Source organism: Thermobia domestica, chromosome 14, assembly GCF_964235325.1.
Source record: "Thermobia domestica chromosome 14, izTheDome1.hap1.1, whole genome shotgun sequence".
Lineage (NCBI taxonomy): Eukaryota > Metazoa > Arthropoda > Insecta > Zygentoma > Lepismatidae > Thermobia > Thermobia domestica.
Genome location: NC_137467.1, coordinates 82,402,188 through 82,417,580, shown reverse-complemented (window position 1 = coordinate 82,417,580; position 15,393 = coordinate 82,402,188). Strand labels below are relative to the sequence as shown.

At 36.3% G+C, this 15,393-nt stretch overlaps 1 protein-coding gene across 1 annotated transcript in view; it reads left to right on the top strand.

The window, feature by feature from the left end:
- LOC145670237 (nose resistant to fluoxetine protein 6-like) overlaps nt 1-15,393 on the top strand; it is a 187,306-nt gene that overhangs the window by 58,053 nt on the left and 113,860 nt on the right. Inside the window, exon 2 of the mRNA XM_081738633.1 lies at nt 883-1,203. Coding sequence (XP_081594759.1) covers nt 883-1,203 — 321 coding nt within the window. The remainder of the gene's footprint in view (nt 1-882; nt 1,204-15,393) is intronic.

Genomic DNA, 15,393 nt, shown 5'->3' with positions numbered 1-15,393 from the left:
ACTACTAAATATTTTACAAAAACTAACAAGTTTTCTTTTGCCCGTTTTTCGTAAGTGAAAAGAGATAATAAAATGTAACTTAGCACAATAATAGATCATGTTATTCTACCCCCGAAAATAGGAATCAAAACAATTTGTAGTGTTGCTATCATAGAAATTATAGTGTGACCAGAATTTGAATTACTCAAAAATCTAGGTTAGGACAGCGACTAGAAAAATGAAATCAACGGTAATTGATGACGTATCATGCATTCTTTGTTCCTTGTTAACTACTTTTTAAGTGATATTTGTTTTTATTTTGTAATAAATAATACAAAATAAATAATTTTGTAATAAACAGTACAAAATAAATACTTATCATGTTGTCTCGGTTCCTTCTTAACTACTTTTTAAACAATATTTGGTTTTATTTTGTAATAAATAATACAAAATAAATAATCTTGTAATAAACAGTACAAAATAAATACAAATATTATTTAAAAAGTAATTAACAAGGAATCGAGACAACATGATAAGTGATCAATTACTGTTGAATTAATTTTTTTAGACGCTGCCCTAACCTAGATTTTTGAGTAATTCAAATTCTGGTCACACTGAAATTTCTATGATAGCAACACTGCAAATTGTTTTGATTCGTATTTTTGTGGGTAGAATAACATGATCTTATTATTGTGGTAAGTTACATTTCATTATCTATTTTCACTTACGAAAAACGGGCAAAAGAAAAATTGTTAGCTTTTTGAAAATATTTAGTAGTCTGCCTCCTTAATACTAACCATATAATTTCTAAGCATTTGAAAAGAAAGTATTGTGTTAAATAAGAATATGAAATATTAAAACAAAAACTCAATGAAGTAATGTGTATATTCTTTTTTATTGTAGACGAAACAGTTTACAGCAGAAACCTAGGATGGTCCTCTGTGACGTTATGCCCCCAGCAAACTCTTTTGCGGGAGGTATCCGATGGACTAGAAATGAAAGAATTGCGAGTAGAGGAAAAGGAATTAGGGAGGAGGACCAAAATGAAAAGGGATGATGAAGATGAAGAAGAAGAGTTAAAGATTAGCAAAGAAATGAAATCAATATTTTCGTTGATGCCTGTGTTGATGCCAGATTCTTCTAGCGTTCAAAATGAACTCTGTCGAAATCACAGCAGGATTTTCTTCCAAGAGCTGCACAAGTTTAAGATGTGGGCTATGAAAAGTAAGACATTTTTATTATTTTTCTCGTAATTTAGAATATAGATTTATAGACTAAGTACAGGAATATAAAGTGCGTTATGCTCTAATTCCCGTTTTTATTACTACGCATATATTACAAATAGGAACCAGGGTTACTAATGTATTTTGTTTTGAATTAATTAATTACAGTGAATGTAAAAAGTATTCATACACCTTGGAAAATGGTAACATGTAACATATTACGGTGAACAAACACCAGTTGAATTGAAAATTTGTATTTAATTTTTTCAAGTGTAGGAAATATAACACAAAAATATACTGATATGAAACAAATTGGGACTGTAGGAAACAAAGAAGCTACTATTCGTGCAGAAAATTTAAAAAGGTTGTGAAAAGAAAGAAATATCAATCAACAAAAAGTATTCATACACTTCACTTAGTGCCTTTGTTTTCGTCATATTGGGCTATTTTAGTAGTTTATAGGATATCCTTTTGCTGCTATAATAGCTTTAACGCTTTGGCTTTGACGCTACCAAATCTTTGGTCTTTGATGAGGGATTTTTCTGCCATTCCTCTTGCAGAGCATTTTGCAAGTCTTGCTTATTGGAAATCGGTCGTTTTCTAATATGTTTTGTCAACTTGGTCCAATAGATACTCAATTGGATAAATGTTGAGGGATTGGGGAGGTGTTGGCATCTACTTTGGCGCATTGCACAACATCCGAAGGCGTGTGTTTAAAGTGGAATGCTTTGGATCATTGTTCTGCATTAATATGAAGTTATGTCTAAAGCCCATTTGTTCAGCAGATAAATGGGGTTCGATTTTAAAATATCAATGTAGTGATGATGGTTCATCGTACCATCTATAAAATACAAGGACCCTACACCTGAGGCACTCATACACCCCCAAACCATAATAGAACCACCACCACGTTTCACTGTGAGTTCCAGGTTTTGTTTTTAAAACTCTGGATTCTTTCGCCTCCACGCAATGGTTCGTCCATCCGATGCAAATATGTTGAATTTGCTTTCATCCGTAAATATCACACGGTTCCAGAATTCTTATGGTACCGTAATTGCGGGCTACTTGGACCCTTAAGGGGCTACTTGGACCCATACCAAATACTCGTTTAAAGTTCCATATGAAATGCAATAATGAGTGAGTTCAGAGTTAGATCCGTTAGATGGGATCATAATGCAGGCGTACACACATTGAAACTAGTTCTGTGGTAGGCTACGATTGAGCAGCATTGGTGAGAAAGGTCGTTGATGAAAAGAGTGTATTTAGTGAGCGCCAAACTTTTATGTGTGGACACTATTTGCAAGGAAGTGGAACCAATGCTAAGTAAACACATAAGTAGTTACATATAGGATAATGAAACTGACATGGTAAACTTTCTCATATACAATAAGATGTATGCGTAATTGCATTATACAGTATATGAAGTGTGTACATATAACCTGGAAAACATGGATATTTTGTCCCACATTTTTTGTTATCTTTATCCCACCCCATCCTTTGTTATTTTTATCAATGAAAAATAAAGGTCTGTTGTCACGTGTCACACAAGACTTTTCATTGTTTCCTTAAGGATACCGGTACAAAATGGTACATCAATTTTAAAGATTGCCTGCAGGTCGAAAATATGCTGATTTTTCATAACAGCTTGAAGAACGTTTACCAGCAATACAGTCGGGGAAAATGTCGCGAAAAGAAACAGAAGCTCACTTCAAGATAAATCATTCCACCATATAAAGAAGATTAAAGAATAGGTCAAGGCAGAATCCGGGCCATCTGAAAGTGTCCACTGAAGAAGAAGAATTAGCCTTCGCTAGTCATCTTGATAAAGTTTGTGATTTCGGATTCCTCGTTAATTAACTTGATTTCAGATTTATTGTGAAGTCCTATTTAGCCATGCATGGGAGAACTGTCATTGCTTTCTAAGACAATCTTTCCAGTCGAGATTGAGTGAAGTTATTTTAGAAAATGCACCTCCAGTCAACGACTAGATTCGCTGCTAATATAGATAGGGCTCGTGCAGCTGCAGAAGAAAACGTAATCAGCTATTACAATCATTATATTTGATAGTACCTCTTAACATGTTCTCTTTGTTGTTTGCAGTAAATAAGAAGTGTTGTTCTAGGAACACCTACGTCCTACTTAGTCTCAGAGCAGATTTCAATGGTTTTCTGTAGGAAAATATGGGGGTGGGTTCAAGTAGCCCGAACGCGAGTCTTACTTGGACCCATTTTTTACAATAATCGCCTGTGCTTTGTTTTCAATATATGTAACTAAAACTGTCCTCGATATGTGCAAGAAAGCCTGTAGTTCCACTTAATATGGGTTATGACAATAACTTTCGAGTTTTCGTGGATTAAAATAGGCCGAAAGAACGAATTTGTTGCAAAATTGGGTTCAAGTAGCCCGCATCTACGGTATATTTCAGTGCGCTTTGGCAAATGTTAACGTTTTTCTTCTATTGACTTCATTCACAAAATATTTTCTTTGAGCTACCCGACATGAAAGAAGCGCTTTCTCACGTAATTGCGAATGATAGAATGTGAGAAATGCACTTTAAGTTCATTATAAAGCTCACTTGTAAGCTCTGGCACACTCAAACGTGGATGCTTTTTTTTATTTTTCGAACCATCAATGACTGCCAATGCGTATTTAATTTCACTGACGACCTGTTCTAGGTGCGTTTTTCAACGTTTTTCTCTGTCCCGTTCTATTAGTAACACTTTGAATAGTTCCTCTAGGACTACCAACAATGCTTGCAATTTATGAAAGTAATTTACACTAATTATGCAGACGAATTATAATTCATCGTTCCTCTTCTGCAATTTTAGGACCTTTATGCCCCATACTGCCGCACTCTCAAACTCCGCGGTAACGTTGTAACCTGAATGCATTGCACGGGAATGTAGAGCAAACTAGAGTGCCTTCACATGCCCGTCATTCGTTTATGTACACGGAGAGTGAAGTATTCATGTGGGAGTTCTGGTACTGTATGAATACTTTCTGTGCATGGATTATCATACCTTTTCCATTTTTGTCTCTGTAAACCAAGATCGGAATAGCATTTGTTGTTTATACTCCCCCCAAGTTTTCCTTTCGGAACACCTTTTCTTAATCACCCAGTGAGTTGGACCTACATATCATAGAAGCGGAATAAAACCTCATTCTTTAAAAAAATATTGCCTGTATGAATACTTTTTACACTCACTGTACATAAAAAGAATAAATACCACATATGAATGTACACTCAGTCATAAAAGTTTTTCTCCGCTTGGTAAAATATATTTAGGGAATAATGGTGGTGTGGCTGGATCGTACAGAAAATTACATTCTTTTTAATTTGCTGAAAACTGCAATCAAATTGTCCTTATATTCTAAGTTATTTACGGAACTAATTTCATCAAACAAAAGAACTTGAAATGAAATCTTTGAGTTTAACACCCTACGTTTATGGCCTTTAGGCTAAGGGAGACGATGATTAAACAAGTGAATGATGATGGGAGAGTTGGTGGAAAGAGAAAGTAGGAGGAAACAGGAGTACTCCGAGAAAACCCACGAGCACGATGTTGTCCATCACAAACTTACTTGGCCTGGGATCGAATCAAGGACCCCACGCACTAGAGGTAAGTGACAGGAATGGGAGGAGCCGGTTCCTAGTGGAACCGGTTTTCGGTTCTCAACGGATCCGGTTACGAAACCGGGTTTTCGGATCTAGGTCTGGAACCGGTTCCTAAGATTCGGTTCCGGAACCGGGTTTTCCGGATCCAGATCCGGATCTCCAAGCAGCCAGAACCGGATCTTTATGGCCATCCCTATGCTAAACTCGAGCTGCTGGCAGGCTGTGAACAGTGTGCAAGATGAAATGTGGAAGCGACAGGTAGACGTCCAGGCGGCGGCCGCTTGTCTCATTTGGCTAAACACCTGGGTTACTGGCAAACTCATTGGCTACACAGGCAAACTGGCAAACTTATTTGGCTAGACACCCACTGGTGGACCAAAATTTTTTTCTGGGGGGCACAAGCTGGTTTGGGTGGAAAGGGCACAAGCGCGTGGTCCTCTTTGCAGTGTTTTGAAGGCGAACTTTGTGCCTCCTTTACGGGTCTTTGAGGGCTTTAAGATCCAGGTCTGAAACCGGTTTCTAAGGTCCGGTTCCGGAACCGGGTTTTCGGATCCAGTTCTGGAACCGGTTTCTAAGATCCGGTTCTGGAACCGGGTTTTAGGATCCAGTTCTGGAACCGGTTCCTAAGATTCGGTTCTGGAACGGGTTTTCGGATCCAGGTCTAGAACCGGTTCTGAAAACCAGATCTCCAAGAACCGGTTCTTCGCGTAACCGGTTCTGTCAGAACCGGAACTTTGTGACCATCCGTAGTAAGTGCTCTACAACTCAGCCACTGTGCTCTCCGGAAAGAACTTTTGTTGCTGACTGTACAGATGGAAATGCCACATAAGTTGGGTAAAAGATTGGTTTTCATGATATGGCAATATTAATTACAAATGAACAGAGGAAGCGCTCACCTGTGGTTCAAGGGATCCTTGGGTTGATCCCAGATTATGTGTGTGTTTGTGGTAAATAACATTGTGTTCTTTGGTTTTGTCGACGTCCCTCTCTTTCCTCCCACATTCTCATTCTATAATTCTTTTCATAATCCTTCACATTAACTAATCATCCCTCTCTGCGTCTGCTTTAGTCTACGGGCTGTAATCGTGGGATATAAAACTTAAAGATTTCATTTACAATTGAAGAAATACTTTTTTTGTTATTTTTAAACTTTTATGAGTTTAAAAGGTGTAATTTTATGTTTTGCATTGTTTAATGTAATAATAATAGTTATTATTATTATTATTATTATTATTATTATTATTATTATTATTATTATTATTATTATTATTATTATTATTAGACTTGTTATCCCACATTTATGGAATGAAAAAATTCAGTCTATTGTAAACAGACCTCGGACAACGTATTTTTCAAAAAACGCGGGGTCGTTTCTTGCTATCAATTAACCGCGTTATGCAAGGTTTCTTGTATTACAGTCATGTTGAAAAATTCAATGTGTATATTTCATAGACAAACTGTGATAATTTAAGGCCTAGAGCAGTGCTTCAACAGATATCGTGTCTCACACAGTCCCATAAGGTATGTCGCAGATTTTAAAATTTTAATATCATTTCACATTAATTAATTAGTTAAAATCAATTTTGAGATAGACTTTACCAGTCAGCGCCTCCAATGACAGCAACAATTCTTAGTAATGCATAGAGTCAATACTTCACAGAAATTTGTAATCTTACACTGCTATAATTTATGTTATTATTAATAAGAAATCAAGTAAATGTGCCACAGTCTCATGCGCGTTTAATAAAGTATACCGCCAGTCAAAAAAAGTTGAGAACGATTGGCCTGGGCTATGCGGACGCTATTACCGCAGCTTTACAACACTGAAAAGTGCGCGTTTTTTTTTTCGGACTGTACAGACGCTAAATACACAATGTATGTGAAAACCTCTTTTCAATAGCTTAAAATAGACGTATTTTCAATTTTATATTTTCTTATTTATAACAATCATTTTTGTACTGCTACACTAAACTTTGTATCGGGAGGACGTTACTTATTGCTTCCAAGTATCGAAAAGTAATTTTGTATGCAACAATTACGATATTAATCGCGTGGATTGCATTTTTTTTTTTTTACAGCATTAATTATTGTTCCCTCTTCTGTTAAGTTATGAGGCTCCCTGTAATCCCTTACTCTTGCCACGCTACTGAATATTTCTAAATTTCCTCTACACTTCATAGACGTACACAGTACTAATGCGGCGTTGTTAACACGTCCAGACGCGTTGAATATTCTTAACGCTGTGTTAGCGCGTCCTCGTTCTAGATTCAAAACGTTCGTATATTCCATTCAATCTTATAGTCATTGCCCCAGTCGGTTGGCATTAGCGCCGTGCTTTTAGCATCCGTATAATCCAGGTCTAACCATTTCATGACTAATCTAAGCATTTCCATATCCTGATTAATAAGGCTGGGATTTATATGGCATGTCGTACTTTTATTCTATCATCTTTTTGAGTATAAATGAAATATACATATAGTGGAGTGGATTAAAGGAAAAATTCATAAGAATCATGCATATTGTGATAAGAACATAAAATTATGCACACAGTTACTAATATAGTAACAAATAAATTCTGACGTAGACCCCAAAAATCTGACGCCAATTTCCTGGAATTCCAGGCGCTGGAACATCTAGAGCACTGGAGAACGGTATGTTATCGCTGGAATAGTCATTACGTGAAAACGGATTGACCTACAGAGTCAAAGTAAGACTCAAATGCAAGAGAAATAACAAGCCTTTAATTTAAATTCTATATTGTCTTAATTGAACATCATCGAGGGCCGCACGAGGGGCCCAAAATTCATTAAAAAACAAAAAACCTATGGCGTTTGTTTAGGGTTTTATCCATCTGGGAGCTTTGGTTTAACAGATATCGCAATAACACTCTTGTAAATCGTTTAGCAAAACCTTAAGCTTTACGTTGATATCCTTTTAGTGTATATGAGATCACTAGTCTCGGAGCTATGTGCATTTAAAGTGATGCACTACACCACTGGTTTCCGTTCATGTTAGTATTGAATAAAAGCCCGCAACTATCACACTTTACTTTATCATTTTGTGAGCAAAAAATGAATGCAAAAGTGACCCACCCAGTGATTGTATCTGACATCGAGGGAAGCATAACAAAGGCATGTAAGTGTTTCCTCCCAGTATACAGTTTCAAATGTTTAGGCAGCAGTGAGAAATTAAGCGCGGCTAGGTAGATGTTTGCAGATAATTGCAGTGCCTGGCTACAGTGACTCCCAGCTGAAAATATGGTTGTAATGATAGCAACTTTGCGCCGTAACTGAAGAAATCTATCTATATTTGACAAACGAGTTGTTGCCTTGAAAAATCAAATTATATTTGTCATTAAGAAAGCCTTTTAATATTACATATGTGTGAAAGAAGCTTGAAGGTGGAACTTTAAATAACCAGCCGGTCTTTCTGCTGTTCATTGTTGATAAAGTTTTTGTTTAACAGAAACAGAGTTGAGAGAAGATTTATATATCACAAGAATCTTCGTTGTTTAAGCTACCAGAATATATAAAAATTCCTACTCAACTACTGAATAACTTTCTCGCAATCTGTATGAGAAGGTCTAAAAATGTGGTTTATGTACATTGTTACTGGCGTGATCCTAACAAGCGATAACATGTCCAACATTAGGTTGGATTAGATTTTAGAAAGTGGAGGTTAAGCAACTAGGGATACATCAGCGTTTGTGATGTGAGATGCTAAATAAAAGAAAACTTAGCTGTTGAATTTTTTGGATTAGGTCATTTTTTGAATAGAATTTTTTTCTGAAAATAAAAAGGTGGATCCCGACATGTGCGGAATGTATTCGACTATTTACTTCCAGAGTTCTATTTTGTGGATATATATCTGGTTAGGTTTGGTTATAACATATCAAAAAAGAAAAAAAATCTTTTTTCTTGGAATGAAAACTATTCTGAGATTATTTTGTATCAAATTACTGCTATACTTTTTTGGTAAAATATCTGACTAGATTTTTTTTTTGAGATTATAAAATATAAAAACAGATTGGACAAAATATCACAGAAAACAGGCGGTAATTTGAAATTTTAATTTGTGTGTAAATGTGTATATAATGTCGAACATATAACAGTTAGAACTGATAATGCTACAATATATATATATATATAATATTTTGCAGGTATGATATATTTTGAGGTATTTATAAAAGAGAAACAACTACTGAACAAACAGTAACAGCTACAAAAAATGTCGAAAAGAAGAAAATGTGAGATTGTTAAGATCCCAGCCGATTTCAGCCATTCTAATTCTGAAACCATAGACTGGAACATGTGTATTTTATTTCAGAACGATAAAGCTGAATCGTTGGTCTGTCCTGCTAACAGCTCGGACAAGGGACCAGGCTATAAATCTTTGTGCAATGATCTTCTAGATTTTAAAGAAAAGATTGGACTTCCATCAAGCATTCAACTTAATCTGCTCGACGATGGAAATGGAATAGAGAACACGATTAATAGAAAACATGCGAAATTTCACAAAACTTGCAGAAATAAGTTCGACAAAAGTAAGCTAGCGCGGGCTGTTGCTGCCAAACGAAAGCAAGAAGATAAAAACACTCAAGCAGGACCATCTACTCGATCATCATTCCGAGTTGGTGAAGTCAAATTCACTTGCTTCTTTTGTGATGAAGCAGATGATGAAACATTAGTAAACGTGCGCACGTTGGAACTAAGTAATCGTGTACGCGAAGAAGCTGTGATCCTAAATGACACTAAATTATTAGCAAAACTGAGTATGGGGATATGGTCGCAACAGAAGCCAAATATCATCATAAGTGTCTTGTGCAGTTCCACAACCGTGCATGTAAGGTCAAGAAACAGCCCGCATTTGTGGATGGGGACAACAATGCAATAATCTATGGAGCTGTTTTAACCGAAGCTATTATATTAAAGATATCCTGTCTCATGATGAATCTTCACCAGCTTTCAAACTTTCAGGCCTTGTTGCTCGTCGGATGTCAGAATTTGGAGTAAATGATGCCGAGAAAATGGTGCACAGCTCACGGCTAAAAGAAAGAATATTAGCACATATACCTGAGATGACAGCACAAAAGCGAGGCCGTGATGGCATAAGCCGTAATGGCCGAAGCATTCCATAAATCCATTATCATCAAAACGATAGATTCAGATGTAGTTGTCCTGGCTTTGCATGCTTTCCCCAAACTACTTCTGTCCCACCTGTGGGTTGAGTATGGTGTTGGTAAGCATAAACTCTTTCTTCCTATTCACCAATACGCGGAGAAACTAGGGACAAATCTGTGACGGCATCCTGTTTTGGCACGCATTCACCGGATGCGATACTGTATCTGCCTTTGCAGGTCGGGGAAAGAAAACAGCTTGGGAAGCGTGGCGGACAAATCAAGAAATTACTGCTGCATTTGTAGAACTTTCACATGTACCTTTAAAATTAGACGATACTACATTCATGAAATTGCAAGGTTTCACCGTGTACATATATGATTGAACCAGCAACCTGCAAAATGTAAACGACTGTCGTCGAATGCTTGTAACTAAAAAATGTCAGTTGGAAAGCGTACCTCCCACTGAGGCTGCACTTCTTTAACATGTGAAAAGAGCCTTTTTGCAAGGAGCATATATTCGATCACAGTGGTCCGCGCTACAACCTAATTTCCCAGATCCTGAACAGTGGAGCTGGAAAAGAAGTGATTCAGGGTATTCACCTTTATGGTCTGTGCTACCAGAACTTCCCAAGCACTGCCAAGAACTTGTTCGTTGCGGATGCAAATCTCTGTGCACTAATATGTGTAAATGTGCTAGCCTATTCTTTCCATGCACAGCCTTGTGTGCTTGTGATGGTATGTGTAAATGACTATAAATTGATGCAATTACTAAAGCAAGAAACTGTGGTTTACTTAATATAAATTTTGACTTTATTACTATTTTATGTAACATTTTCTTCATGAAGTGACCAAATAAAAAGCACAAAGAAAAAGTACGCCATAGGTTTTTTGTTTTTTAATGAATTTTGGGCCCCTCGTGCGGCCCTCGATGATATTCAATTAAGACAATATAGAATTTAAATTAAAGGCTTGTTATTTCTCTTGCATTTGAGTCTTACTTTGGCTCTGTAGGTCAAGCCGTTTTCACGTAATGGCTATTCCAGCGATAACATACCGTTCTCTAGTGCTCCAGATGTTCCAGCGCCTGGAATTCCAGGAAATTGTCGTCAGATTTTTGGGGTCTACGTCAAAATTTATTTGTTACTATGTTAGTAAGCTCTGTGCAAAATTTTATGTTCTTATCACAATATGCATGATTCTATCATTATGCTACCCCACTAATATATTTCCGATTCTTGTAAACACGAAAACACAGTTTTAGTAATATAAATGCACATATGAACTATATATGAAGTTTAGGTCATATTTGGGACCGGAGTGATATAGAATATATTTCTAATCATATTTTAGACACATTTCACTTATTGCTGAGAAATGTAGTGGCTAGTATTGGCAACGAGGTTATTTGATCTTTCTTAGAAATATTTGATCTTGTATTATCAGGATTTTATGGAATACTGTACGGTGTGAGAGATTAAAATGGTTGACCAGACGTAGGATCAATGACTTTGAAAAGATAACACACCACCTCACCGCTCTCTACGTGAATCTCTACCAAGATACGTGTGCAATCCAATTTCTTCGTTCTCTGTCCTTGGGAGACATAGAAGTCCATTTGTGTGTAACACCATTCCTCTGGAAACAGAAAATTTCCAATATATCTACGTTGAAGTTTCTCTCTGTACTTGACAGGGTTTGAATTGAAGCCCATTCCTGTATAAGGGAGGGGAAAACAATACGCTGACTTTGGAAACAATACAGTATTTCTGATACACATTGAAGTTATCTTTTTTCCTGACAGAATTTTACGTGCATTTGTGTATTAGGAAGACAGGATGACACCATGTCTTTGGAAACAGAACATTTTCGATACACGTTGAGGTTTTCTCTATTTCTGATAGGCTTTTACGTCCATTTATGTATCAGGAAAGAGGATAACACTATGCCTTTGAAAATAGAATATTTCCGACATACGTTAAGGTTTTCCCTGTTCTTAACAGAATTTTACTTAGATTTGAGTATTAGGAAAAGAATATGACACCATGGCTCTGAAAATAATATTTCCGTTTCCGTTTTCTCTAGCTTGGCAAGCCTTTGCACCAGGGGCGGATGCAGGGACGATCGCCCTTCGCAGAAAAGGAAACTTTCTTATTTTGTATATATAAATAAAACCCATCCCAGAGTTTGGAGCTCTTAAAAGTAGCTCAAAGTAGCAGTATTAAAACCCACCGCCCGCCCCCAGAAGTCCGTCCTGAATCCGCCCCTGCTTTGCACATAGTTCTCGTTACATGGGCTACACAAACTTTAGGTATTTTATAGAATTGCCCTAAAGGTGGCAGTTAGATAATAGTACAAAAATTGTTAAAAACAATAAGAATTGAAGTAAGAGTACAATTACCAATAATAGTTAATTATGTAAGGGCTATGAACTATGAAGTTTTTATTCATTTTGGACAACAAATCCTTATTCTCATATAAAAATGTGGCTAAAAATATTTAACTGTAACACATTTTGAGAATAATTGTTAGCAGTAAAATATCCTCTGTTGTAATAACTTAGTATCGTTATCAATAGCTTGATTTGGAAGTCTTTATATAAAGTTTATTCAAGGAACGTTCAATACCTCATGTAAACAAATACACGTGGTGATTGTTTCATTTTATTGGTTAAAGAGCCTTGGAACATCCATGCGGCAGAAGAAAATAGTCCATTGTTAAGTAAGCTGTTTTTCAATGTCTTTGTTGCTTTTAAGGCTCATTATTAGAAATGCAGTTTCCTTACAGTTAAATAACAGAAACAACATTGTATCTAAGAACTAAATTGAATTAATGCAATAAAAGAGAATACGCATGCGTAGAAGGTGGCTTTGACCCATCTTACGCGCGAATCACAGTTTACAATATGGCCGCGTGCGGGAAGGATACAAGCATGTGCTTCTCGAAAGAAGCGCTGCGATAGCCAATCATCTGATGAATGGCGGACTAATACCATTCTGCAATGTTTACATCAGGATCAGAAGGTTCGTTGAATGAACTTTAGTTAATTGATAATTGGCCCACCTTGCATGCACAAGGAGAACCAAGTTCACTTTTGGTCATTCCGACATATTTTATCTTTAACGCATTTTATCTTGAAGTTCCTTTCAGAGTTTGAAATATTCCTCTCCAGGGAAACATTGTTAATACCTCTTATAATGTTAAAAAAAAAAAAAAAAAAAAAACAGTGTTACATGTACTTAAGCGTACCATACAGCAGGGGCGGTGGGTTGTAATACCTTTACTTACAAGGTACATTCGCGAAGTGTCCCCTCGGGATTCGTGCTAAAATTGATTCAAATGCAAAGTTCTCAGCGGCCTAATGTGTATTGTACTAATTTTAGCGGCCCATACGGGTAATTTCCATATTTAAGGACTTACATATATCCGGAATTCATACACTACTATAACGCTCGGACACAAATTGCTTTTAGTTTCGTTAGATGTAAATGGACATGAATGTGGGTATATGCAAAACAAATTGAATCAAGTACGGCTTCTCTGATACATGTTACCCCGACCGCCATCTTGGATTTAACTTTCGTTTTTGTTTTTTTCAAATGGGAATAGATGCAAGTGATATATCAAATTCATGTATAATTTTCTCGGAAATCCACTGGTGTAGCTAATTTTACCGTAGCTTGTACCGTTTGGAAGATATTGCATATTAAATCCCTCCAGTCACTTCGCGAATAGACATTTTAGAGTAATATCAGTTAAGGTAACGATGTTGACAAATCATATTCCTCTTGGCTTCCTCTTGGCTATATATTTAGTGTATGTGTCATTAGTGGAGGAGAGGGAGATCTGGGTCCGATTTCCGATAGGAGTTTACTTGGCTAAAAACGCACGTTAAGCTTTAGCTCAACCCCTCATGTAGCATCGCTGCTGAAAAAGAAGCTAAACTCTAATCAACCAAATCTAAATCTCCAGGTTAAAGCTAGGATGGTACCTTAAATGTAGGCCTTCCAAAACCCATTCCCATAATTTATTATTGATTTGCCAGTTATTACGATAATGTATTTTCGTGTAATTTTAACTGGTTCTTAATCATTAATTAAAATATTTGGTAAGATTCCTTAGGACACGTTTCTTCTTTATTACTTATAAACCCATATATGGTTATGCATTAGTATCTGTATAGATCATAGATGTATAGATAGATATCTTAATTTCAATCTGTAATTATTTATTGATCATTCTTTTATTTTTTTCCAAACCTTAATTGAAGTTTTATGTCTTGAGATGCAGACCCAGGTCCGAGATACCTATGTCGCTAAATAATGTTATTTGCTTTTTAGCATAGCAATTTAAATGTAAGAACTGAAAAAATGAAGGCCGTGACCAAAAGGGAAAGTGCATACTTTGAGTATGAGCTTAAAGTATAGAATTGGAGTACAGTATAACCCCTCAAATCCGAACTAATTGAGGCTGAAGCCTGTTCGGATTTCGGGGGGTTCGGATTACCCGGGGAATAATATTACGTACTTATTTCGTCACTAAATTGGCGGTAAAACAACGACTGACGTTAGACAGGGTGGCCCAGTGAAGATTTTTCGTGTGAATCGTAATCCAGTTAACCTAAAATGATTTCGTTGTTTTGGATTTTTTGAAATACGGAAGTAGGCGTAAACTATTTCCTATTTTATCTAAACTTAACTGTATTTTATAACGTTTTGAATAAGCATTAAGTCCAAAAATGTTAAAACCTTAAAAAAACTAAATTTGTATGATTAAATCTATTTTTTTCATTTTCCAGCTGTACTTAATTTTTTTCCCCTGAGAACGTGTTCGGATTTGCCGGGTTTTCGGATTTTTGGGGTTCGGATTTGAGGGTTGTACTGTATACTGTTCTGGGCACTATTTACAAGCAATGTGACTTGTCCTTAAAAATAAGTTAGGAAATTCACTGCAAGCAAAGGCAGGCAACTAGTAAGAGCGTTAAGGGACTGAATGTACTGAGGGGAGCGCTATTTACAGTAAATGTGACACAAAACTACTTTGGGAAATGTATAATGTATCAGGTCTATCATAAGATAGTTCATATAATTGCTTCCTGTATCTTGGATTACACAACAATGACACTATAATTGTATTATTTCTACGTATTGCTCTAGTTAGAGGTATGCTAATTGTGATATTACTACCTATTGCGCTAATATTTAAGTTCCTTAGTTGCTACCTTTCTTTGTGAATCTATACATTTTACCCTCGAATCTTCGAAATAATATCTCCATATTCTAAATCTACACCAAGAGTTAATACTTAGGAGGATGACAAGGAAAGAAATGGTGCAGTTGAACAATATGAGAACCAAAATTTGCAAAATTTACAGAAAGAGCTATTATGTCATTATGAAATATCAATGTATAAGGATCACGTATACACAGACTGAATAACCCTAATATGGTAAACATAAC